This window comes from Calidris pugnax, unplaced genomic scaffold (genome assembly GCF_001431845.1).
Source record: "Calidris pugnax isolate Ruff unplaced genomic scaffold, ASM143184v1 scaffold41, whole genome shotgun sequence".
NCBI classification, from domain to species: Eukaryota; Metazoa; Chordata; class Aves; order Charadriiformes; family Scolopacidae; genus Calidris; species Calidris pugnax.
Genome location: NW_015094509.1, coordinates 15661022 through 15686043, shown reverse-complemented (window position 1 = coordinate 15686043; position 25022 = coordinate 15661022). Strand labels below are relative to the sequence as shown.

At 34.4% G+C, this 25022-nt stretch overlaps 1 protein-coding gene across 1 annotated transcript in view; it reads left to right on the top strand.

The window, feature by feature from the left end:
* Positions 1-25022, top strand: part of CSMD3 (CUB and Sushi multiple domains 3) — a 600957-nt gene that overhangs the window by 73846 nt on the left and 502089 nt on the right. Inside the window, exon 2 of the mRNA XM_014965576.1 lies at positions 20184-20406. Within this exon, the coding sequence (XP_014821062.1) occupies positions 20184-20406 (223 nt within the window). The remainder of the gene's footprint in view (positions 1-20183; positions 20407-25022) is intronic.

Sequence of the window (25022 nt, the reverse complement as noted above, 5' to 3'; positions counted from 1 at the left end):
ACAGGGCATGGCCAGACCAGCATACGGACTAGCAACCTGCTGACAGGTGACTGGTCCCCTTTATCTTCTTATCTTTGCAATTTTACACATTTTTTCCTCCACAAACCACCCTGACCCTCCATTTCCACACCTTTGATTTCTTTTCTAAACATCCAATAACAAGTCTTGCACGATCTCAGAATGCTTTCCTAGCGGAATGCAGGGCAGGGACTCAAGTTTCTGACCGGGATACTTGAGTTTCTGCTCCTTGGTGTGTGTAGGGTCAAGGCAGTTATCATATAAGCTAACACTATGCTTAGAAAATCAGCTCAGAGGTAAACAAATCTGGCCACAAAACTTTCTTTTTTTTCCCAAGAAAATGCAAAATTTTAAAATTACATTTTGTTCTTAAGTGGAACATTGTAAAGCTTTCAGTTAAAAAAAAAAAGTCTAGAACGACTGATAAATAACCAATGAAATGAACTCTCTATTAGGAGTGGGGCATATTTTAAAGGTAAATTCAGTGCTTTCTGGAGGGTGTTCAAAATAAAAATGGAATTGGATGCGAAGAGAAAGAATCAAAATTACAGGACTAACACTTCCCCTAGATTTTTCAGTAAAATTCAGAATAACAGCAAAAGCTGCTTTATAAAGTTCAGAGTGGCTGAATAGCAGAAAAACTACATGGGGAACATTTGATTTAATTAATTTTTGCTGAAGTGGAAAGAAAAATGGAATGGTGTTTTTAAAGAAACATACTATGAGTGGAAATTTTCTTTACAGATATAGTATGATCATTAAAAAAGAATCTTGCCCAGACTGAAGTCACTCTTGCAAGCTTGTGTATGTTACATTTTTAGAACTATTGAAGAGAGAAAAGAAAACTAACAGAAATTGTTTAAAATTTAACAGAAATTGTTCAAGACTTTCTATATTACATGTAAATTATTATTAAATTTTGAAAATGCAGTATTATTTCCATTAGCTACTAAATATAGGTCTTCCATGAACAATTAAAATGGAAATCCATGTTATTTCCATAATTCCATTGGCTCATAATTAGTGAGGCCCTACCATCATAAGCAAAAACATTTTGGGGATGAGATCAAGGAATTCTAAATGTTCAAAGATGACCCTGCAATTTTTTTTGGAGGAACATCATCACCATTGAAATGTTTTAAATAATTTTCCTGTTTAGGACAAATAAAGTCTATCAGCATCAAGGAATTAATACTTGAACTAAGCGTCCTTTTATATTATTTAGATGAGACTGCTAATGCCAAACTAATTGGTGTCGAAAGGGGAAAAACTTGGCTTTAGTACGTGGTTGATATTGGATTAATATTTAAAAACCTCATTTTTCTGTTCATTGTGCCTCTTAAAAATATAAAACTTCCAGTGTGGGAGATTTATATATCTAACTTATAGGTCATAAACTCATATAGAGATAAAGTTCTGATGCTACTCTATCTTGATATGTTCCTGAATTTTTATGAAGAAAAACCTGTAAAAAATATTGTAGGTAAAAAGATCCTTCAGAAATGCAGAGGCTACCTTCTGCTTTAAAACTGAAAACTTGAGCTTGAAAACTTATCCTAAAGGACTGTTTTTGTCGTTGTTGATTGTGGGGGAGGTTTGTGTGTGTGTTTTTTCGTATGGGAGGAAAATGTAGTTTCTTCCAAACCAGAAAACATAGGGCTTGTGGTTTTTGGTTTTTGTTGGTGCTTTTTTTTGGTTTTCTGTTTGGTTTTTTTTTTTAAGCTATTGGACTTGTTAATACTTTTGAACTTATCAGAAAAAGTGCAAGTGCTTGGTGGCATTAATCCCTCACTGTCCCACAAAAAAACAACTTCCAAACAAATAAAGACTGGATCTTTTTAGAGGAGTCAGTCTACAAAGCCAAAGAGTCCCTTCCAATCTTAAAATTTATAAAGATAAAAAGAATTATGCTAATGTATAGTTTTCCTTGTCTGAGTAAGAGTAATTTTTTCTGGAGGAACACTTCTGTGAATAAATCTTGTATGCAACACTGAGCAGATATATTTTACAATACAATTTCTAGCGTCAGATATTTTCGTTTCTCTAGCAAATAATTTTCTGCTGACATTTTTTGTATAATTTAATGTATTTACTGCGTTCACAATTTTAATTCATAAAAAGAAAGCTCTGCTGTTTCATCTCAATAAATATTTTGAAAATTAACGGTGATGACAAAATATTGTAAGCAACATGTCAAGCTTAACACCACTGAGCGCTCTGAAAAGATTTTCACATTCAGTTTTGAATTAAAATGCTACATCTCTTCTTGAGTAAAAATAAATCAAAACAGTAACAGCATAAGAAAAAATATGATGTATGGCAATGTTGATGTCTATTGGTTTTGTAAAGGAAGATCTGAGCTGGATGTCTTTATCATGGTTCATTGATGAAATTATTACTTGGACAAAAAGCAAAACAAAAATATTCCTGTTCTACAAAAGCTTCAACTGTTTTTTTCCTCTCTCTTTCAAACCAGAGAAGGTATTGTAGAAAGATAATACTGACAGCAGGTTCACAGTCCAGTTCAAAGTTATTCATACTGAAAAGGTCAAACCTTACCGATTTTTGAAAATAAGTACTTTTGAAAGAAGCATATTAGACCTCATCAGGATTTTATAGGAAGGGAAAATGTTGTTATAGCTTAACATTTTTATTTTCTTACATATGTTTGTCAGTCTGGATGTAGTCAGATGTACAGGTTTTCCTATTATTTCAGCTAAAACCAGAAATTCTTTCCCTACTCTTTATTTCTATCCTTGCAGGAGAGGCCATCAGTGAGAAACTGTACTCTGGTTGGGAGGCATTGTATGCAACAGTAGGGAGAAGACACCTGTGTGTGTATACAGGAATGTCATAGATCAATGTATTTGGTTAACAGAAAAGAAATCACAACCCAAAAAACCAACACAATAAGAGAAATTAAATCTGAAAGGAATAAATGCTGCAGATCTTAAAGTGACGGTGAAAGCCATCAGAGTAGGTCTGTAAACTGGTATAGTGTTGTGGTATCACTTTAATATAGAGAAGAAATATAGGAGAAACATATATAAACTGGTAGTTTATTTCATCATTTTTCTCTAAGTAGATTAATAAGAAAATATACAGAGATTCAGAGGCTTTGTAGTCACAATAGGTATGTTCCATTTATTGTTTAGACAATATAATTTCATACTCATTATCATTAGTTAGTTGGGAAAGGAAAAAATAAAACATGGAAAGGTTTTCTCTAGAGCACTTTGTGATGGAGCTCAGTTCTGCCTGTTCAACTGCAGCTTCAGTTAGTAGTTCATCCAAAACATTTTTGTAAGATGTTGTAGGTTTAAGAAAGGAAGATATTTCTGAAGAAAGGGTTCTGGTATCTTTTTTAACCTTAGAAATGATAGAACACGATAAATTCTACCAGGAGAGAAAATTTAGTGGCTGTAATTTCATAATCACATAATTATATATACCTATAATACGTTATAGGTATTAACATCTAGAACATGACTGCTTGTATGTCTATGCAATATAATTGTGGGATTTTTTTTTTCCATTGAGATAGCTTATCTTGCATTTTTAGTAAATTCATGTGCTAAGTATTTTCTTGTGTGAACAGCTTCTACAGAATACTCTGGTTAAATTGAATGTACTTTTGGAACTTTACAATGTATAATTCTCTTCTTTTAATATTCAAGAACTAGGCAAAATAACATTGTCTCTGCCCATTTTTTTCTGGTTGTTCATGTATTCTTTCTGTTTATGAGTGCAGCTAAACAGTTATCAGCTGTCTTATACCACAGTAACTTGCTTGAGTTCATTGGATTTATTCCAGTGAATGATGGAGGATGTGATTTAGTACTTCAGGGGAAGAACTTTCAGGTACATTGATTCGAAATAACAGCATTACATGTACCTGAATTTTGTAGGATTACTTTCTTTTTTTAAATTTTAGATCATTGCTTCATTATAGTTGAGATTTTATCCAAATAAACAAAAAAGTATTCAGATTGCCATCTGGTTTTTTTCCATTAATTTTAAACCAGTTACTCGTAATTTAGAAGTGTGTTAAATCAAATCGAGCTATGTTCCTTTTCATCCACTGCTGTTTTCTCAAATGCTTTTTTATGGTCCTTATTAACATCCTCCCAGCCTTTTCCGTCTTTTAATCTTTCAAATGATTTAATCATTGTAGAATTCAGATAGCTCTTCCTTTACCCTTTTCCAAAATCATTAGTTATTTAAAAAGAAAAAAAAAACATGATTAAGAATGAGCTACTACTCACCTCCTTACTATAATATACACCAATGTATTATCTTTCACCCGAATTTGCTGCTCAATTTACTGTATTTAAAAGATTTCTGTGAAGGACATTGTCCAAAGGTTTTTAGGCATTCAGATAAGTTATACCTACTGTTTGTCCTCTGTGACAGTATTTTGATGACTCTGTAGTCTTTAGACACAATTTTTCTTTGTTTTTCTTATAGTCTAGAGTGGTGATAGCTGGCTCCATTGACACTGTCTGGATTGTGCTCTTATGAACGGCATGACTTTCACTATGGCTTTCATCAGTTTTCCAAAAACTGAAGTAGGAATATCCCTTTAGTTACTAGTTTTCCTTAGCAGTCTTGCTGAAATGATAATATCTAATTTGCTGCACCTTATCTGCCAATTTAATTTGAAAATTAAAATTGACAGAGAGTTTTATATCAGTGTGAGGGGCATAGAAGTTATGCAGTGAATCTGTTTTGAAGAGAGGTCTTCCAAATTTAAAGTAAATGTTCTAATTACTATTAAAGTCCTTACTAGTCCTTACATTCAGACTCTGTAAAAACACAGAGTCCCCTCCTTGTCCTGTCTCATTCTAAATATATTTTAATTGCAATAACAAAACAAATATTTTACAGTGCATTTTGTACTGTAATAACAGAGAAAAAAAATACTAGTGGCAGAAAAGGAAAGCGCATTTCATTCAGAAGTGCTCTGCTGATTTTGCAGGTAGGATTTTCCTGTCCTTTACCTTAGAACATTATTATATTATTTTTTTTAGTGAGACATTTACATATGTTTGAAGGGCAATGAACTTTATAGGTAATATTATGTAGAACTGTAGTGGCTTTCCTTCTGTTTTTTTTTTTTCCTAAGTCTAGATCTTCAGGTGGTATGGTTATCTTACCTCAAAGTCAATGTAGCTGCGTCTTTCTGTAATCATTTTGGTCTGATCCTCATGAATTAATGATGTGCTTTATTAACTCTTTTCTCTAAATTTTTATATAAATGTTTTGCAATAACAAATCCCGCAAAACATTAAGTTAGAGAAAATTGAGAAGAGTGGCCAAGAATGTCATAATTTCTGAGCCAAGTAAAAGCTCAGTGTAAATCCGTAAGTGTTCTTTCATCTTTCCTGAGCTCATTAGCCATAATAATCTTCCTGATTCTGGGTCACTCACTGAAGTGTAAAACTCACAGGGATATGATTATATTTACCTGTTGTTAAGACTTAATTTTTTTTGATATCTAGGGACTGATGAGAAGGGTAACTATAGCTAATGTTTCTACATTATTCCTTGGGCATTTTGCAAATCTTGTAACTTAGCCAGATGGAATATTCCAGCATGTTTCTCTATAATATCTCAATGTCATCTTCCCCTGTATCAGGTAATGCAAGCTACAGAAAGGTTACTAGCTTAAGTAAATTCCCATAACATGAAGTTTAAAAGACAGATAACAAATGTTTTCTCCAGTTATATGTTTTAAAAGCAATTACTGTTGTCAATATTTTCTTTTATCTTATTCCTAACACTACTTATCACCACTTTTTTTTTTTTTCATTTTACACAGTAATCTGAAGACAGATTGGAGAAATAGTATTCAAACTGTGTTTAAAGTTTTTAAATTGTAAAAAAAAAAAAAAAAAAGCATAAAAAAACCTTGATGCATAAAAAAAGCAGTATACAATTTATTGCAATGAAGACTTGAGTAAGGAAATAATGCATGAAAAACCTAGAAGTAAATACTAAAAAAAGAAAAAAATGGAGTAACTGAATGAAGCAAATATTTAATGACACAAAATAAAGACGCAAAAATGACACTAGCTAAGCCTACCAAAATACTAAAGTATTGTCCATCAGAACAGAAATATAGTAATGTTTACAATGTTCCCCTTACATGGGAATTTTACTATTTGGTGTCCTAAGTAAAATTAATCATCAAAGGTAATTATATATAAAATCTTTCTATAAGTATTATAATTTTATTTTAATTTTTCTTGTATTGTTACATAGTACATTAAGACAACTCAAACAGAATATTTGTACAAAAATACTTGTGAAAGGAATGCACAAAATGGTGGCACAAATTTGGTGGTGTGCTATTTCAAAAACTGGGTTGTATTTGATTTTAAGTACAGTACTTAACACTCAGAAGGAAGTCTGTTAAGCAGGCTACAGTTACCTGACATTTTTTCCGAAGTTTGGCTTTAATATAATACTGAGGTCTTCAATGTTTATGGATTTTAAATTAAAATAAGAATCTATTTCTTATATTTTTGTGAAAACAGAAGCTTTAGTTGCTTGTGAATTGCAAGAAACAAGTTGTTTTGATTTACTCCTGTTTACAGGAAAAAATAAATTCATAATTTCATAGGGGCATGAACAACTCTTTAAATAGTTTTTTTCCAATTATTCTTGCTGTTTATTACTCCGCATAGGGTCATTAACCCTATGAACATTTAGGATTACAGATTTACACAAGCAAAATATTAATCAAATCTACATGTAAAGCAGGAGAGAATGTGTCATGTTGAGAATGTGCTTAATTGTTTTGCAACCATCTAGGAAGATATTACTCACAATTAATGATTGGTCTTCTTTGACAAAATGTTGTAAAGAATTAAAAATACAGATTTTTATGAAGTGTTGATAGGGGAATAAAGTACTAACAAAGAAAGAAAGTAAAATCTTCTGATCTTTGAACAATCTCTGTGAAGTTGTTTTGTGAATAGAATCCTAAAGTGAAAAAAGAAAATACAGTCTCCAGAAGGTGTTATACATCTAATAAATGAAATCTAAAAATACCTTGATTTAATATTATATAACTGTTTTCATTATGTAACTATTTAATATAACTACAAATTAACAGTTTGATTCTTATTGGGAGCTTGCTTATTCTCAGCATTTCTCAATATTAGAGTATCTAATCTATTTCAAAGTATAGCTAATGGATGGGTTTAATTTGGTGTTGAATACACTAAGTCCAGTGTCACTTAAAAAAAATCAGGTCACAATTAAAATTAATTCTTATTTCCTCTTTAAGTTCTTATAAGCATTTTTCAGACAAGTACAGATGCAGTGTACTCTAGCAAAATTCTTTTTGAAGGTAACTTCTTGGAGTGCTCCCCATGATTTCTTTTGTCTTTGAAATACCGTAAAGTCCTCAATGAATTTTCTTATTGCACATATACTGAACTTTCAGAGAGCTCTAATGAATTTTAAAGCTTTGAAAACAGTCACAGAATCTGGGCATAGAGATATTCAGCTTCTTTAAATGGAGATCTACTATCTTTAAGCGTTTGGATGAGTTCTGAGAGTTACTCTATTAATCAACCCAAATCATGATAATAATGTTTAGCCTTGATATACCACTTCATATTACATATTCAAAGAGCCTTTCCAATATTAACAATTACACTGTCTTTGTGGCACACAATTATAGCCTAGCAATCTGGATTTTTGAATGCACTGAGCAGCAGTTATATTCCCTCCCCTCCACATAAATCATATTCAGATTGTTGCAGTAATTCAACAAAGTCAACACATCCTTTACATCCAAGAATTAAGTGCTATTTTTTAAAAGTTGTTAGATTCACTGTGCATTGATTTCAGCTTATTACAATGCATTAGTAACTTAGTCACATCCCTCAAATTACAACAAAGTAATTAAGAGAGACAGGAAAATATAATTATTTTTTGTTTGAAAATTCCATAATTTCCATGCAAACGGGGTAAATTATTCATACTGGGTGTGGATTCCATTTTCGTTTCACTGCACTGATAGCATAATCACACAGTCCTAATTATAGAGATAGTAAATAAGAGAGAAAAGAATATACCACTCCTCACTCCTGTAGAAATTTCTATTGGCACACTAAGCAGTAATTAAAATTCATTATTGCATCACATTTTCCACAGATACAGAAGTTTTGTAACAAAAAGAAGAGAAGATATTTTGTGTGGGAAGGAGGAAGACAGAGGGTTACTGTTGAGATGCTTTGCAGTGCACTATTCTTGCTCTCTAGCCCTTGTTCAAATGCTTACGGTTGTTCCCTTAAAGCTGGTGCTGTTGCTCACCGATGTAATGTGAGCCGGGGCACCCTAAAAAGAAATCCAGTGGAGAGCATTAATTCACACCAGCTGTAGAACTGATACAATTTTCATTGTGTTTCTTTTGAAGAGCTGGTTAAACAGTATTGCTATCTCACACTGTTCTCTCCCTCTTCACTGCCCTCTCTCCATCAACTCCACCTTGTGCACATATAAATCTGATTTTAGGATCTGAGGCTCTGTCCTGGAACTACCTGCATCTCCCTTTCCTACAAAGGGAGAGAACAAATGAGCAGCCTACTTACCTTCTGCACCTCTTGTATCTGGGAGAGTGAGATGAAAAAAAGAGCTAGGTGCTTCTGCCGTTACCAACAAGGTGCAATGGCTTCAGTTAGTACTGATGGATAATGCTGATGGATTTCTCCCTGCAGTGCTGACCATCTTGCATTCCTCTGTGCATACTACAATAATGGCAACTCTGTGTTGTAATGTGCAAGTAAGAAATGGAGACCAGATGGTAAGTGAGTATGCACTGCTCACCTACCTGGTGCTCATGTCTTTCAGGAAAGACAGATTAAAAGCAAGCACTGTGAACCTTGCACTTATAATCGCAAGTAAATACTGAGGATTCTAAGAAATTGCCCACTTTCTCCTGTTTTTACTCCTGTCCTTGTCTTGCTTGGGAAGAAAAAAGGCATTAATATAATAGTTGGAAAATACCGAACAGCAGATGCGTCTTAGGCAGGATTCCTTTACTTGACACCAGGCACCTGCAGAGCAGGTGTTTAAGTTGATATAGGCATTTAAATCTGTGTTACAGCTAACGGAGACTATATGGAGTCAGTTTATTTGATTACAGTCTGATGTACATGACTAAGCACTGCTGAATCTATTGTCCAGCACTCCACTGATAATAACAGGAGCCTTGCTGTTAGGACATTGTAAACACCCACTTTTAATCAAATTCTGCTCTTTGTATTTCATCTGTAAGCAGATGAAAGAAGAATAAATGTCAGTACTGGAACATCAAGATGACTTAAACCCCTGGACTGCATTCAGCAGTTAGATGATTCTGGATACACTGGCAGAAGAGTAATTGGACAAACAATTAAGGCTGGGAAAAAAAACCTACTTTTACAGAAACAAAATATAGACTTTGGCTTTGATCCTAACAACTTAAATGAGAGATGAGACACCCTAGAAGATATGAGAATTAAGCTGACTTGGACGTAACCTAAGTCCAGTACTCTGCAGGACACATACACTGGGAGGACATGGAGAACAAGGACTTGAAATAGAGTTTTGTATACCCCAGTAATTACTGTGAAGAGCTAACTATCACATGGTAGGTCGCTTTTAGTTAGACAGAAGTTCATGTTGGCACTAATAGACCTTAATAAAAATGTATTTCTATATACATTCCAAGAAAATTTGATTTAACAATTTTTTATTATATGGCAAAAAAGAAAAGTAATATCCAAACATTCCAATAAATTCTATTTCCAGATGCACCAACCATCACTGAATAGCTTCACACAAGATGATCACATCTCCTCTGAGACAGGCTCTTTGACACAAAGTTTTTTGACTCTGGTGCAGTTTTCTGCCATTCCTCACTTACCTGGTGGGTTTTTTTACCAAAACTCAATCAAAATTCCATGTTCTTGCATTGGACTGAGCACGGTGAAACAATATCACACACATTTGTAGTATGATTGTGCTTGTCACTTTAAGGGATCAAATGATGCTGTTTCTCTTGTAATCTAGGAACTAAACAAAGATCTTAAACATAATCCCATGGTAACAAAGTTGCCATGTGTGGTCTTAAGGTTTCTATTGGTATTGTGGCTGGTGTGTTTTCAATATACTCAGATGTTTCTCAAAGCTGCTGTGAGAAAATACTCACAGCCTTTGAAGGAAGTCTCTCCAGGTTCTTCTGGAAGGAATTTTATTGCAGTCCATTTTTAGATTCCCTGAATCCCACTTCCTGCGAGGAGTAAATATTTTAATCATGACATGCAACAATGCAAAGCCACTCTCTGACTTCCTAAACTACAAGAAAAGTCTTCCTTCTTATAAACAACACCTACACCTTATGCAGGATGAGACTTAGCATCTCCTTATCACAGTGAACAGTGTAGAGTGTTAGAACATTTTAGTTTCCTAGAGAACTATTATACGTATGTGCTTTGCTTGCCTTACTACCAATCTACCAACTCATCTGTCTTTATGCATGTACAAACATGTGTACACTAAAATCAAATATTTTAATGATGCTTCCCATGAAAAAGGCTGTCTTTTTACTAGTCATTGCTCTTATATAAGTAGACATTTTCAACTACTCCAAAAAAGCAGGGAATCAGAAACCAAAACCACAATAACATGCCTACATTTATACCGAGATTCCAAGAGGATCAAATGCTTAATTTTTAACCCTAAAATAAAAACCAGAGTACACAGTGTTTAAAGACTTACAAAAAAAGTGCCTCCTGCCTGAAAATGTTAGGTAAGGCACTGCGACTATTAAATAAAGAGAATATGACTGATTCAACCTGAGAAAGGCACAAAGGTCTCTCTTCTCCTAGTTCAGACTTCAACAAGCTTTAATACTCTATGGAGATAGTTTATTACTGAGAATATTTCAATGCAGTAGAATTTGTTTCAAAGTAATAACTTTCCTGTTAGAGCTAGTTTGTCATGTCAAAGGGGATGATTATCCATGATAAGCCAGGGGCGCTATTACCAGCTTTTTTTTTAGAAATGGGGGGTGCTGATTAATTTCAGAATATTAGCTACTGAAAGCAGGCAGCAGTACTTTAGAATGGATGTGACACTTGGAGTAACAGTTGCCAAAAAGTGAAATACGTTAAAACCAGGGAGCACATCAATTAAAGATGTAAAGTCCCACAATTTAATAGAAAATTATGTTTTGCTTACTTGATAAGAGGAGACACAGGACCCTGCTGAGTATTAATGGATAGGAGGGAGGAACTGAATGTCCAAGGCTGTGCCATGGGCTGTTATATAACAAATCATCATTAAGTCTCAAGCAATAATTAGCACCATTTTTTTTTGTGCTGATGAAACCCAAGAAGAAAGACTCGGATCAGACATCTACATTTTTCTTGTGCATAAAGGGTTTGCATGGCAATAGTAATAAGGTAGTAGCATGTAAAAGGCATTTGTGAATCCTAAATACCTGGCACATTAGCTAAAGCCTGTCGAAATTCCAGTCAGTAGATATTGCAAAGAGTAATATGCCAAATTCCTTTGTCCCATACAAATGAACGTGAAGACAACTAACCAATAATAAAATATCAGTATTTACAAGAATAATTTATTAAAACAGAATAGTATAACTCTTCTCAAAATTTTTTACATGCCAAGTTAAACTACATCATCCAAATCAGAACTGTTTACCTCAATATTTTTGCTTCCCATTTCTAAGACTTCAGTGCTGTGCTGTTTGCCTTTACTGCTTTTCTTTCGGTCATTAAAAATTTTTCTATATTCCTTTTCTACAGAAATTCTTTAATCTGACTTTTCACATAACCTTCTCATCTAACTTTTTTGCTGTCCCCAAATTCAGATGATCCAGCATTTTTGGTTAGAAAATGTTGTTGGCAGAAATATGGAAAAGGTTAACTGGTCACTTCTGGAGAACAAATGGCTTTTTCTTTGATGCTGACATGGAGTGGTTGGGGTTCTGTTTGTTTCTCTGTTTGTTATTTTCAAGGGAGGAGGGAAAAGACGACACCAGTGGTATGATTAAATATTTATTCCTGTTTCCCTTTTCTGCAAATGGTCACAGTGTAGCTCCACATTTTAACTAGCCAGGCAGAGAGGAAATTCAGCTTTTCTTAATGATGATGACTCTACGTGGTGGTTTTTATCTCATTTGGTACACTGGCAAAATCAGCTGGGATAGACGAATAAGTAAATGTTCTCTCCCTTGCTCCTCTCTCTGTAATTCACTGTCATAGTAAGGACATGTGCTCAGGGAAACTGATCATTAAGTGAAGTTTAAAACCTGATTATTCACATAAGCTCCCAAAACTTTATCATAATATGCTGGGCTCCTCCTTAACACCCCTGTACATGTAGTTCATCTGGCTCCCTTTCCAATGAAGCAGTTTGTCTCTGGAAAGGACCAGAATAAATATGTAGAGTAACAACAACAGCTTCAATGGTCCTGGAACCATTGGGACCAAATTAAAATCTGAAATAGCATTTGATTATATTGCTTGGCCCTGTAACCAAGGCAAGACATAAGGCTTATGACAAAAAAAACAGTTTTATGAAAGAAGTACATGATAAATACGTTAATAATTTGACTTACTGCAAATTCAGAAATGTACAATGGGAATTCATTCAAAATTAAAAAGTAAGCAGAACTGAAAATATCTGAAAAATTACCTTTGCATTCATACACATAAAAGCATTGAAAAAAGTCATAAAAGTCTGTAAAGTTACAGATGAGAAGGATTTTTTCTACACAGTAAAATGCTACTTCAGTCAAAAATGACTTTTTTTAAAGAGTATGAGTAAACGAAGAAAGAATTAATTTATGTTTTTAAAATGTTTATTTAAAATGTGGTGGTTTTTTTAGGAAATCCTATTCCAACATACATGATTTTAAGAAGCAGACATAAAACATTGATGTTCAAAAGATTTTTACTGACTAAACTTTGTGGTTGGTCTAGAGTACTTTACGTATGGAGCTTTTGGTGTGTTTCATTTTAGAAAAACCCTTGATACCTCAGTATCAAGGTTTCAGTTTAATAATGCATCATTAAAATCACAAACAGGTAATAGCACAAACACTGTGGTAATGCCTGTTAAAAGTTCAAAAAACAAAGGCAGTGATATAAAATAAAATTTGTTTAAAATCTGTAGATTGATATGAGATTCCTGACTCATAAAATTGTACTTCAAACAGAAAAATCTGTAGAAATACTGTGCTCAAATATCTACCATTTACAATCATTGGTTTCTAAAATGTTTGCATTTCTCTCCATTTTTAAAAACTGAGTCATAAACTGTCCCATAGTGTCAAATCCTTCATAAGAAGTTCTCCTGACCTCCCTGCATTCACTTGACCATTATATGCTCTGTGGCTCTTTGATTTTTGAAGCAGTGGCATTTTTTTTCGCTATTATCTAATCTAGAAAATGAAAAACAGAAAACCCAGCCCAGGATGCCATAATGCCATGTGTGTTTGTCTATGTGTCTACTTATGGAAGGACATTTTTTTCTTTATTCTCTAGTGTTCCTTACTGTATTTCCTCTTTTTCACTTCTGTTCTGTTTGCCCATCTTCAGAGGCACTGTATTTGCTAATACATTCACTAAAGGGATTGAGATCCTGCCTATTTAATTCAGATTTGTCTCCTATTTAACTCAGTTTTGTCACTGCTTGGAATAGATCAAAGAATATAGTTGTTTTTTACAACTCCTGCTTCTTTAATTCCGATCTCATCTTTAATTTTGCTGCCCTCCAGTAGTTTAGGCTGTTATAGAGTGCATGGAGTGCATTTGGTACAATGGTCCAAACCCTGTAGTAATGGCATCACAGGGTAGCGATTGACATCAGGTTTTTATAGATGTTTCACTGAGAAAGCCTCTGTCTCAGTGAGAATGGTAATGTTCCAGAAGTGTGAAACGTTTTGTTTGATCATTTTTTTTTCTTTCCAGGTTTAGAGAAGGGTTTCAAAAGTCTGAATTTCCATGTGGTCTAAAGCAAGAAGGGTTTTGTTTCTTTTTTAAAATTTACATCTCTTCTGAAGGTAATCCCTGTGAGTGAACGAAAAGACTTTCTAGATTGTTTACATCTAAAGCAATCTTAGCTACCATAGAAGGTTGCCTGTTATTTTTTGAAAGAACGAAATAAAATATAGGAAGACTGTCTGTGGTAGCATACAGTAAACACTGAGCCATTCCTATGTTCAGTTTCTATTGGCAGAAACCTAAAAAAAGCCTTAATTTTGTCCTGATTTTCCAAGCACTGAGTCTTCAAAGTCTTTTCTAATCTTGTTGAAGTCACTTCAAACCAGCATCATATTTATTTGATAATGTTTATTTCCTAGTTGAATGCTTACTGGAACTTTTTTCATCATTCTGGGTTTTCTTCCCCCTTGTCCCCCCTGTCTTTTTGGGTTTGACTAAATCTGTGATGTTTTAGAAGGATTATGGAAAGTGTTTTTTCCTTTCTCTAAAGCTGTATGCTAATTTACACAGGTTACTTAGATTTGCAATGATGTGTTCTCTGTTACTTAACTGAAACTGCTGCAAGATTTCAAACTACCAGATGTGATACCCTGTGACTAGGCTTTTCTTTACTATTTTTTCGTTCACTAGAATGTCTTTGTAAATCTCATTAGACATGTATCCCATTAATGAAACAGCTGTATAGTGACAGAGGTTTACTGTCTATACCAATGCGCTTTAAATTTACGGAATTCAAGTCAGCATTATATTGACTGTTCTGCTGTTACATTACAGTTAGTGTGAAAACTTAAATTAAGGTTTTTGGACATTTGAAATTTAACTAAAAAGTGTAGTACTAAATGTATCTTAATTTTTACAGAAGTTACTTTTGGTTTAAATATTATTTTTTCAATAACTGATCTTTACAGTGGAATCTCTGTTCATATCTTTTCCCCAGAGAAATTTTCCCATGTAATCAAACACGAAATCTGCATGAATTCATTTTCAGCCATGCCTTTAATATTGTGTTGTCTTTAGGGCAGCTGGGAAGATTCTTGGACAAATTTCTGGTTTCTTAAGCTGGTTACTTTCCACTTTTCAAGTGGAAGAATTGCAGGAAGAGTAGGTAGAAGAAGAAAAAAGGGCACAGAGTACTAATGAAATCACTTTTCACATAAATTCTCCTAAATTGAGGAGGTCATAGCTCAAAATGTTTATTCTTAAACACAGGAGAGAGAAGCAGAGTGACCAAATGCCACTGAGACCAGAAATGATATTATTTGAAAATCAAATTATTTTAAATATGCCCAAAACCTTTAATTTCTATCTACAATCTCCCCAAACATAACAAAACTGATTCCCCTGCAAGTTTGGCAGCACTAGTATGTCTGAGGGGTATTAAGCATGGCAGGCTTTCAATCCCAGAGAAGATTTTTATTTCATTCTGTGATGAGATTCCAAATTTCCTCTCTTGGTTTTATGTCTAGTTCAATTGCCCAGATGTTTATCACATCTGAGAGATTACCCTTCTCTGGCTGCATGAGCAAGGAGGCAGTTATTTTGGAACAGATGATCCCTTGTCTGTAAGGCATTTGAGATATTACATGAGAAATAGGAGAGAACTATTGAAATAGCCTTAGAAGAAAAGTTAATTACATACTGAAGATAAAAACCTGAGTGTATTTCAACTGACTTTGTTGAAACCAGACTCTCATTTGTGGCAGTTGTAGCAATGCTCTTAATATAGAAGCAGAAGGCTATACCCTGTCAAAGAGTTATGTATGAACCAAAGTAATTAAGTGCCTAGGGTAAGGGAAAAAAAACAGTATTTTCCTGTGAAAGTGATAATCTTCCTCTGTTAAATGACTTACAGGGGGTAGATTTATATTACATCTTTTTTAAAGTTCCTCAAAGACTGGCAAATCTATTGAAATTAGAGCCTCGTTGTTTTCAGTTATAGGAAATGACTTAACAGTTTTCTGTTGTAGAACAAGAAATAGACACAATGACAATAAGTATTTATTTCAATATATGCACCAAAAATGTTATGGATGCTTCTGTTAAATGAGATCCAGTTGTTTATTTTGCTGCCTTGCCACTTTAAGCCTTCTGCTACTCAGGACGGATTCTCCAGAATTCTCCAGAAGAGAACTAGGAGAAAAATCCTTTATGATTTATGGTCATCATGAAAATTAACTGCTCCTTGCTGCCAAAGAGAGTAAAGTGATCAAAGATCACAAATAGAAATAGGTGTTGCAGAAAAATGCAAAGAGCAGGAGAGACAAGTGAGTAAAGTTGATGGATTCTGAATGAAAGGGGACCACCGTCTGGGGGAAAAGAACAAGTTTGCAAATAGGTAGACTGCACAAAGAAAGGGATATGAACATAGATTACATGGCTAATGAATACTTTGAGATATGATTGACTGTGCTTTAAGATGGGTGTAAGTGAAAGAGATGAAAGATCGGGACATCAGAAAATTTACAGAAGCAAAAAAGCTGCATGTGAACAATTCATCTTCCATTTTCTGTTTGCTCTTAAAGAAAATGATAGCAAATATTGAATACCTCTTTAAATGGAAGTACACAAGGCATGTCTTAGGGATGTCTTAGAAATATCTGAGTGTGTTAATCAATGCAGACACAGTATAATCATCTTATGGTGATGACTGCTATTAAAGAATATATTAAACAAAGGAGATTAAACAGAAGTTGTGGAGTACATGGAAGGGAAGGGATGTGGAAATATGTTGTTAAAAAGTAAATTGAATAGTCATGAGGAAAAGAAAAGACAAAACACAATCTTGTAGTGTACCGAGTACAGTTACGGGGCATCCAAAGGCAAAGGGTATGGATATAACATTAAGTATTACTTGCTTAGTTAGAAGCCATTGCAAGTTGAATAAATAGATTAAGTAAGAATTGGTGTTACTAATGGTCACTGTAATCTCACAATGAATCAAAGGACGACTGAAACTGGGAAGAGTGGCAGTGTTTTATGATTTCAAGAAATATTTATCCATGTAAAATTGATGAGAATTAAACATCTGAATTTTAAAATATGGTAGAAAACAATACAATGGAAAGTTTGATTCATACTGTTAAAAGAGTATGATGAGTGGTGGTGTTCATCTTCACACTTACTTCAACAAATATCTTTATTTTCCAGTCTAACTTCAAGCTTTTCAAAATTCTTTATCTCATGCTTTGAATCAAACCTTCTCTTTAATAAAAAACAGTTTGCAAGTAAATTCTGTTTTGAATGCCATTTCTGAAAGCTAGATGAAAAAGTTCACAGTATATGTTACTAGTAATTTCAGCATGAATTTTGCTTGATGAAAATAAATGTCATGTCTTCAACGTGTGATCAGACCAGTTAGTTAATGCATGTTATCTATTTGAATGTAACCAAGTTCATTTGCCAAGGTGAAGAGCATTACAGAATGGATTAGCATATGAAAGCAGAGATTAAAGTGCATGTTTATGGATTCTGCTGGCAGGCTTTTTTATTTTACAGACTAAAAGGGTAGAGCTATCAAATTTCATTGTTTGTTTTTTCCATTCTTGGAATTAAAAATTTGTCTACTGGCACATGCATAGCTATGTTACTTTCTGCTAGTTAGAGTTGAAAAATATCCAAGTTATATCATCATATGAATAATTCTCTTTTGTTAGAGCTTAGTTATGGAGTAAAAGGAGTAAGTGAAACTTTTATGTGTCATGGAAGTTTATATTTCATGTATATATCCATGTGTGGATAGTAACAATTATTGGATTATTATATAAGTAACAATTATTGGATCCAATATGAAGCGTTACATTCTTTAATAAGTAGTGTATCATCTCACAAGGCACTTCCTTGTTGTTTTGGCTCTGTTCTTGTTTTGGAAAAATATAAATTTATTTTGGTCACAGAACTACTATTTGAGTTGTTCTTTACAGCTTGCATTGAATTAACAGAATAGTACATAAGTAATTGATAGCTACCCTGACATAGACACAGCAATAGTGACACAAGTTCTGAATTATGGATCTGTATTATGACATTGAGTTAAAGTTCACACTGTGCTTTCCACACTTGGTCTGGGGAGAGGCATAGAAATTCACAGTGCATGCTATTTAATTTTCAGGTCTCTCTAAGTTTTGTCTAATTCAATTGAAGCAGGCATCATCAAGAGATTTCTAGGAAAAATTAAATTGATAACTATATGCACAGAGCTATTTTAAAAGTCTTATTGCAGTAACTATATTTGGTGGGAGGTGCTGGATTTCTAGGATGAAAACCTTTAAATAGTAAATAGTTTAGTTTTGTAAAATTACTTGCACACAAACTGTATTCCAAAAGACTTTTTAAGAGTGCTCAATAAAACAGCTGAGCTTAAATAATAAATAATAACACATAAAGGAGATTTTAAAATAGTTTGAGTACATGAGGGAGATACAAAAAGACATAAATAAAACAGACTCCTAGCAATGAAGGTTGATAACAAATGGAATTACGTAGGCACTGATATGAAAAAGAAATTTCTAAGCTAATTTGCAGTAGAAGGTAAAATTTGCTATACACGTCAGATGAGGCAAATAAAGCCCTAATTACTTTCTTAGATGATCTCCATTCCCTCTCTGTCCTATATATCTATGACACAGCGATATTTGTAGTAAAAGAGTTATCATACTTCATAAGAGGCCTATTTTCTCATTGGAAATAAATATGAAAAAGCCAAGATAAAAAAATGGGATGTGTCTCTCTTCTGTTGTCAGGAAAAGTTACTTTACAGCGTAGCAATACAAAGAATAAAATCTTTCTTAAGAGATTTCTGCTTCGTGCTTCAGAGAAAGGGTCTCTGCACATTTAAATACTCAACACAAAGACAAGCTTGTGAGTGTGCCATGAAGAAGATGATTTAATGAGCTCAAATATAGATATGTGTGTGTAATTAAAAAGACGGCATCTGGTTTGTTTGTTTGTAGTTTGTTATGAAATGTATGTCATGTTTCTCTGAAAGAGCGTGCTGAGTAGCTGAGCGCTTTGTGCTTTCTCCCAGTTGATGAAATCCCCCTGCTAGCAGAGGGGAGCACACTTGCTCTGAGCACACTTAGGGAACAGAAGTTTCAGGGGTGCAAAAGGCAAAGCAGGAAAACTGATGTAATAATTAAGGTATAAGAGAGCAGGAAGACTGAAGATCGAAAGGGAAAGAGGAGGGGGGAGTGTTCAGGGTTATGGTGTTTGTCTTCCCATGTAACTGTTCGGTGCAATGGAACCCTGCTTTCCTGGAGATGGCTAAACACCTGCCTGCCAAAGTAACCAATGAATTCCTTATTCTGTTTTGCTGACATGCACAGCTTTTGATCTATTTATTATGCTGTCTTTACTCAACTCAGAATTTTTTTCACTTTTAACCTGTCTGATTCCCTCTTCATCCCACCAGTGGGGAGTGAGCCAGTGGCTCTGTGTGGTTTAGCTGGCTCCTAGGGTTAAACCACCACACCCACTGAGGGTCAGTCAAAAGATGTAAGTTGTTCATCATAATAATTTATTTAAGTATAGAAAAGCTAACTAAATTTTTTCTGGTTACAAATAGCCAATGCAGTGAGATAATGTAATAATGTCACAGATGGCTATTCACATTGAGTCTTTAAGTCCACAGTTTTCATAAACCAGAATTATTGATTGAAAAAGCCTTGCTCACAATAAACAGCCTTTCAGCCTGTTCCAGTCCCAAAATCTGGAGGAGCAGCAGAAGGTTAATAGATCTAATCCGTATTGTACCTGAACCAAAAGAATATTCATTTACTTTGCTCTGGCTGTTTCTCTTCCTTTTACAGAAAAAAAAAAAAAAGGCAATTAATGTAAATACTTTGCCTCATAGGCAACCAAATTTACTCATTGATGTTGTTTATATGTATTTATTTGCAAAGATGCTGCCATATGTCTTTACATAAACAGTATGGAAAACACATTTGTTAAGTGGGTGGGGTTGTTTTGCGTTAAGCCATCAGGATTTATATTAAAACATGGGCTTTACCTTTCTAAATTCAGTACTTGCAAAGAAATATTTTGATAATTTTTTCTTAGAAATAATGAATTCCAATGGTGCATTTTATTGAAGGCTGATATAAAAATGGATTGCTAACTTTGTATCCTTGGTTTTTTTTTTAGGATTTATTTATACCTGTGGTGGAACTTTAAAAGGACTTAATGGCACTATAGAAAGCCCTGGCTTCCCATATGGATATCCAAATGGTGCAAACTGTACATGGGTTATAATAGCAGAAGAAAGAAACAGAATACAGATCGTCTTTCAGTCTTTTGCTCTAGAAGAAGAATATGATTATTTGTCGTTATATGATGGGCATCCTCATCCTGCAAACTTTAGGACAAGGTAAAGAAAAAACATTAAAATCTAACTTTTATTCATATCTTAAAAATATCTGAGAAAATAGTTAAAGCTAATATTTTGAAATTATGATTTCTTATATAGAGTTTAAGGTGCACCTTAGTTAACCTATATGATGTGTTTTAATTCTAGGCAAAGTAAGTGCTAAATTAACTCTAGCCTTCATATAAAATTTGTTTCAACAAAAAGTAATTTATTAAGAAGCATATGAGCATGGATGAATTAATGTAAATTGAATATAAGATTGCGGGCGTCTCAGTTTGCATGATCTAGCAGCAGTGGAATTTTTGTAATCTTTGCAACAGAAGGCTATTGAAAGAGATTGGAAAAAGATAATGTATTTAAGACAGAAAGAATAGGTGGGGGTTTTGTGCAATTGTGTATGACCATCTTCTAACACAAAGCTATAACAAGAGTGAAAAAACCTGAAAAATCAAGAGTGTAATGGGTTACAGAACATTATTTATCAGTGTCTACTTCAGAGTTCTGGAAGGCTGCAGCTTGGGGGATACATAATAATTCTGCAATAGCAACACTTATATTATCCAGCAACACTTACATTATCCATACATACATTATCCCCAGTATCAATACAGACTGGGGAATGAATGGATTGAGAGCAGTTTTGTGGAGATGGACTTGCAGATACTGGTAGATGATAAGTTGGACATGAGCCAGAAATGTGCACTTACACTCCAGAAGGCCAACCATATCCTGGGCTGCATCAAAAGATCTGTGGTCGGAGGGTCAAGGGAGGTGACTTTCCCCCTTTTTCTCCTCTGCTCTGCTCTTGTGAGAGCCCACTTGGAGTACTGTGTCCAGTTCTGGAGTCCCCAGCACAAGAAAGACATGGAGCTGTAAAAGTGGGTCTAGAGGAGGGCCATGAAAATTATCAAATGGCTGGAACACTTCTCCTCTGAGGAAAGACTGAGAGAGTTGGGGCTGTTCAGCCTGAAGAAGGCTCTGGGGACAGTTTATTGTGCCTTTTGATAATTTAAGGGGTCTTATAAGAGAGACAGAGAGAGACATTTTACCTATAGTGACAGGGCAAGAGGCAATGGTTTTAAAACAAAAGAGGGTAGACTTACATTAGGTATAAGGAAGAAATTTTTTACGATGAGAGTGGTGAGACACTGGAAAAGGTTTCCAAGAGAAGCTGTGGATCCCCATCTCCGGAAGTGTTCAAGGTCAGGCGGGACGGGGCTTTGAGTAACCTGATCTAGTGAAAGATGTCCCTGCATATGACAGGACGTTGGAACTATGTATCTTTGAAAGTCCCTTCCAACCCAAACCCTTCTATGATTGTATAGGTCTATGATACTGTCATGAAGAAGTTTTATATCCTGAGAGTATGGTCAAAATTTTTGGTATTGTGAATTTAGGATGGCACTACATTCCGGTGAGGAAATGCTTAAGGAGTCCTGTAAAAAAGAATAGAATAAATCAGCACTTAAAAAGGAAAAGATGATTTAGCCTCCATACAGGTCTTGAAATAGACTACTTTTGCAAGACTTACAAGATCTTGCCAGCGTGTGGGTGCAGTAGAAAAATAGTACACATTTGTGTGAGTGGAGAATTGGGCTTTAAATTAAGAAAGTGTGATAGTGGAATTATGCAAACTTTACTAAATCTTTCATGGTGACATTTATTTTCTCAGATTGCTGTAGCAAGTAGTAAGGTGATGTTTCCTAGAGTATTCTTTTTGCAAACAAACTTAAAGAAATAAAGTTTTACTGAGGTACAGTTGCTTGTGGGAATTTTGTAGCATGACAGTAGATTTTATCATTTTACTTACTGACATTAATGAGAGTGTAATCAGATTACACTGGTCACCCTCCGCTTAATTTTGTAACAGACAAAAATGTTTTCAGGGGACTATGCAGTAAAATATATAACTGGAGAGCTAAAAAAAAAAAAAGTCAAGCAAGGACACTCTATTTCTTTTTATTTTTATATTTTGATTGAAAGAAGTTTCATTGAAAATGATTTTGCAGTTAGGCCATTTGTGAACCTCATGGCCTTTGACTTCATTCTCTTCCAGTTTTGTACTTCTTTGTTTAATTGTCCTCCCCAGAATTGGATCTTGTTGAATTTTGCAGTCATTGACTCTCTTTAGTGGATGCTTAATAGCCTTAGCTGGTTTAGACGGCACTTAAATGGCAGCTAAACAATAACAAATGGAAGAGAAGCGTGTCAGATAGGGCCATTACAGAATGTGTACAGTCAAACTTTCATCTTTGTGTTACTGTATATGCTTGATTAAGCATATTTAATAAGCTAGATCTTTGTCTCAAACTATAAATAGAGAAAACATAAAATAGTTTGAAGCTGTGAATTAAAAGCAATAAAATTAATACCTTTCCATAAAATGTTTGTAATCACCTAATAAAAAAAATTCTGCTTGCAGAAAGATTGTATTACCTACTGTATCTGAACCAAGCTTTCAGCAAAATTTCATACTTGGGAGTCTTTCTGGGTCATGGTATAGACACTGTCTATTTTTAGGGCTCTCTTGTTGCCCTCCCTGTGCATCTTTGTGACTTTTGTGTACCCTTTCTTTCACACTTATACATCTAGCTCCCTCAAAAACAAAACAAAACAAAAAAAGAAAAGAAACAAAAAACAGAAACAACAAACAAACAAACAAGCAACCAAAAAGCAGGGTTTGGTTTTATATCTTTACTTCTAAATTGCAACTTTGTATACACCTTATTTTGGAAAGTAGCTAATACTTCTGACTGCTATTCTGAGTGAAAGTGTTGCATTTCCAGATAGAACTGCTATTCCATTTTTTCAAGATTGCTGCCTTTCACATAACTTTTGTCTGATACTAGATGAATCACTTCAGCCAAGGTTTTTGAAGAAGCATGTCAATAACATGTTTTTAATTTTCTGGGTGCCCAGCTTGGGAAACGAGTTTTCTTTGCTCTAGTGATAAGAAATTTCACTTTTAAATGAAGATAAGAGAAAGTATGATTTGAACTGATAAAATATCACATAAATAAACTGTTTTGCAAAAGCCAATTGGAATAATTTGATGATACTCGTTGCATGTTATGCAAATATCTTCTAGTATGACTTGTAAATAATTCACTGTAGTAGCTACTGCCATATATTTGGGAGTGGCAGAAGGGCTGCTCCACGAGGGGCACAAGCCAGGAGCTGAGGGTGACCCTGCTCAGGCTGTGCTCTCATAGATAGAGCATAATCCTGCAGGGGCTGAACATGGAGGTCAGAGCTGAGGACCGGCTCAGGGTCCATCGACAGCACCCTACATGGCAAGCGATGAACCAGGTCCAGGGTCTCTCCAGGGAGTCCAGCTGTGAGTAAAACAGAAACATGGCCAGCTAAGGTCCTCACAGAGTAGGACCGAGAGACTCATACAGGAGGCAGAAACAGGGACAGTGCTGTAGCAAGGCCTGGATGCCTCATGGAGTCTCAGGAGCTATGGGCAGTGGTGGGTGGGAGTTCCAGCTGAAGATGGTCAGGACCAAAAAGGTCTATTAGTTTCCTCAGAGTCATGATGCTGTATAGAAAAGTCTGGGAGATTATTTAATACTTGCCTTTAAAGCAAGATTTAGATACAAAATAGGGGGCTAACCATACAAATTGTTCATTGGGTACTCTTCATGTCACTTGCTGAATAGTTGTATGAAAACCACAATTAATTTTGAAAGGCATTATTAATGACAGTGATATGGTGCATATGAAGGTGGATGAGAGAAAGGTAATGTCAATTCTGACATTTCCTTGCAAGTATTGCAACTTTACAACTTGGATAATAGTTTTTTTTCTTCTTTAAAAAAAAAAAATTCTGAGCATAATGCATAAAACACTATCAGTAAATACCAGAGTATGCTTGTCTTTTCTTTTTTTTTTTGAGCAAGGTGCTTAGAACTGAACACTAGTTTTAAAAGAGATGTCATATTCAATAGTTCTCTAAAATATAGTTTTCTAAAATATAGTTTTCTGCTCTAATTAATGACCCCAACTTGCAGTGTGATATTAGAAATATGTTTAAATAATTGAATAATAATTTGTGATTATATACCCCAGCTCTGTTCACAATTCCAAGGGAATGTATTTTCCAAAATTGCCAGTACCTAACCATTTAATTGATTTTAAATTTTAAAGTTTGCTGGGATAAACTGAATACTTCAATCCAGCATATTTTTGTCTCACATTGACTAAAAGAATCTTTCATATTTTTATGGTCAGAAAGCAATTTTGTAGTCACCAAAATTATGTATTTTCTAAAGCTAAAAATAAAATTATTTAGAAAATGACAAGTCTACCAGAAAACATCAGAAACTTTCACTGTGTGTGGTCTTCAAAAGGACAGATATGGTATGAAGTTTGGAAAGCTCCACTGTCAGCAAAAAGGTATAATCATTTTGTAACAACTATTCATTTGTATGCATAAGTGAAAAGAAATATGGATATGCTTATCGAAAAATCATGAAAAGTGGAGGTATGACAAACTAGCACAAACTAGAATTTTTGAACATTTAATAAATATGTATTTTGCTTGTGTATGAGAGCCTGCAAGACCAGCACATATCTGCAGAGGTATTTTTAAATGTTGAAATGGTCACTGTGAC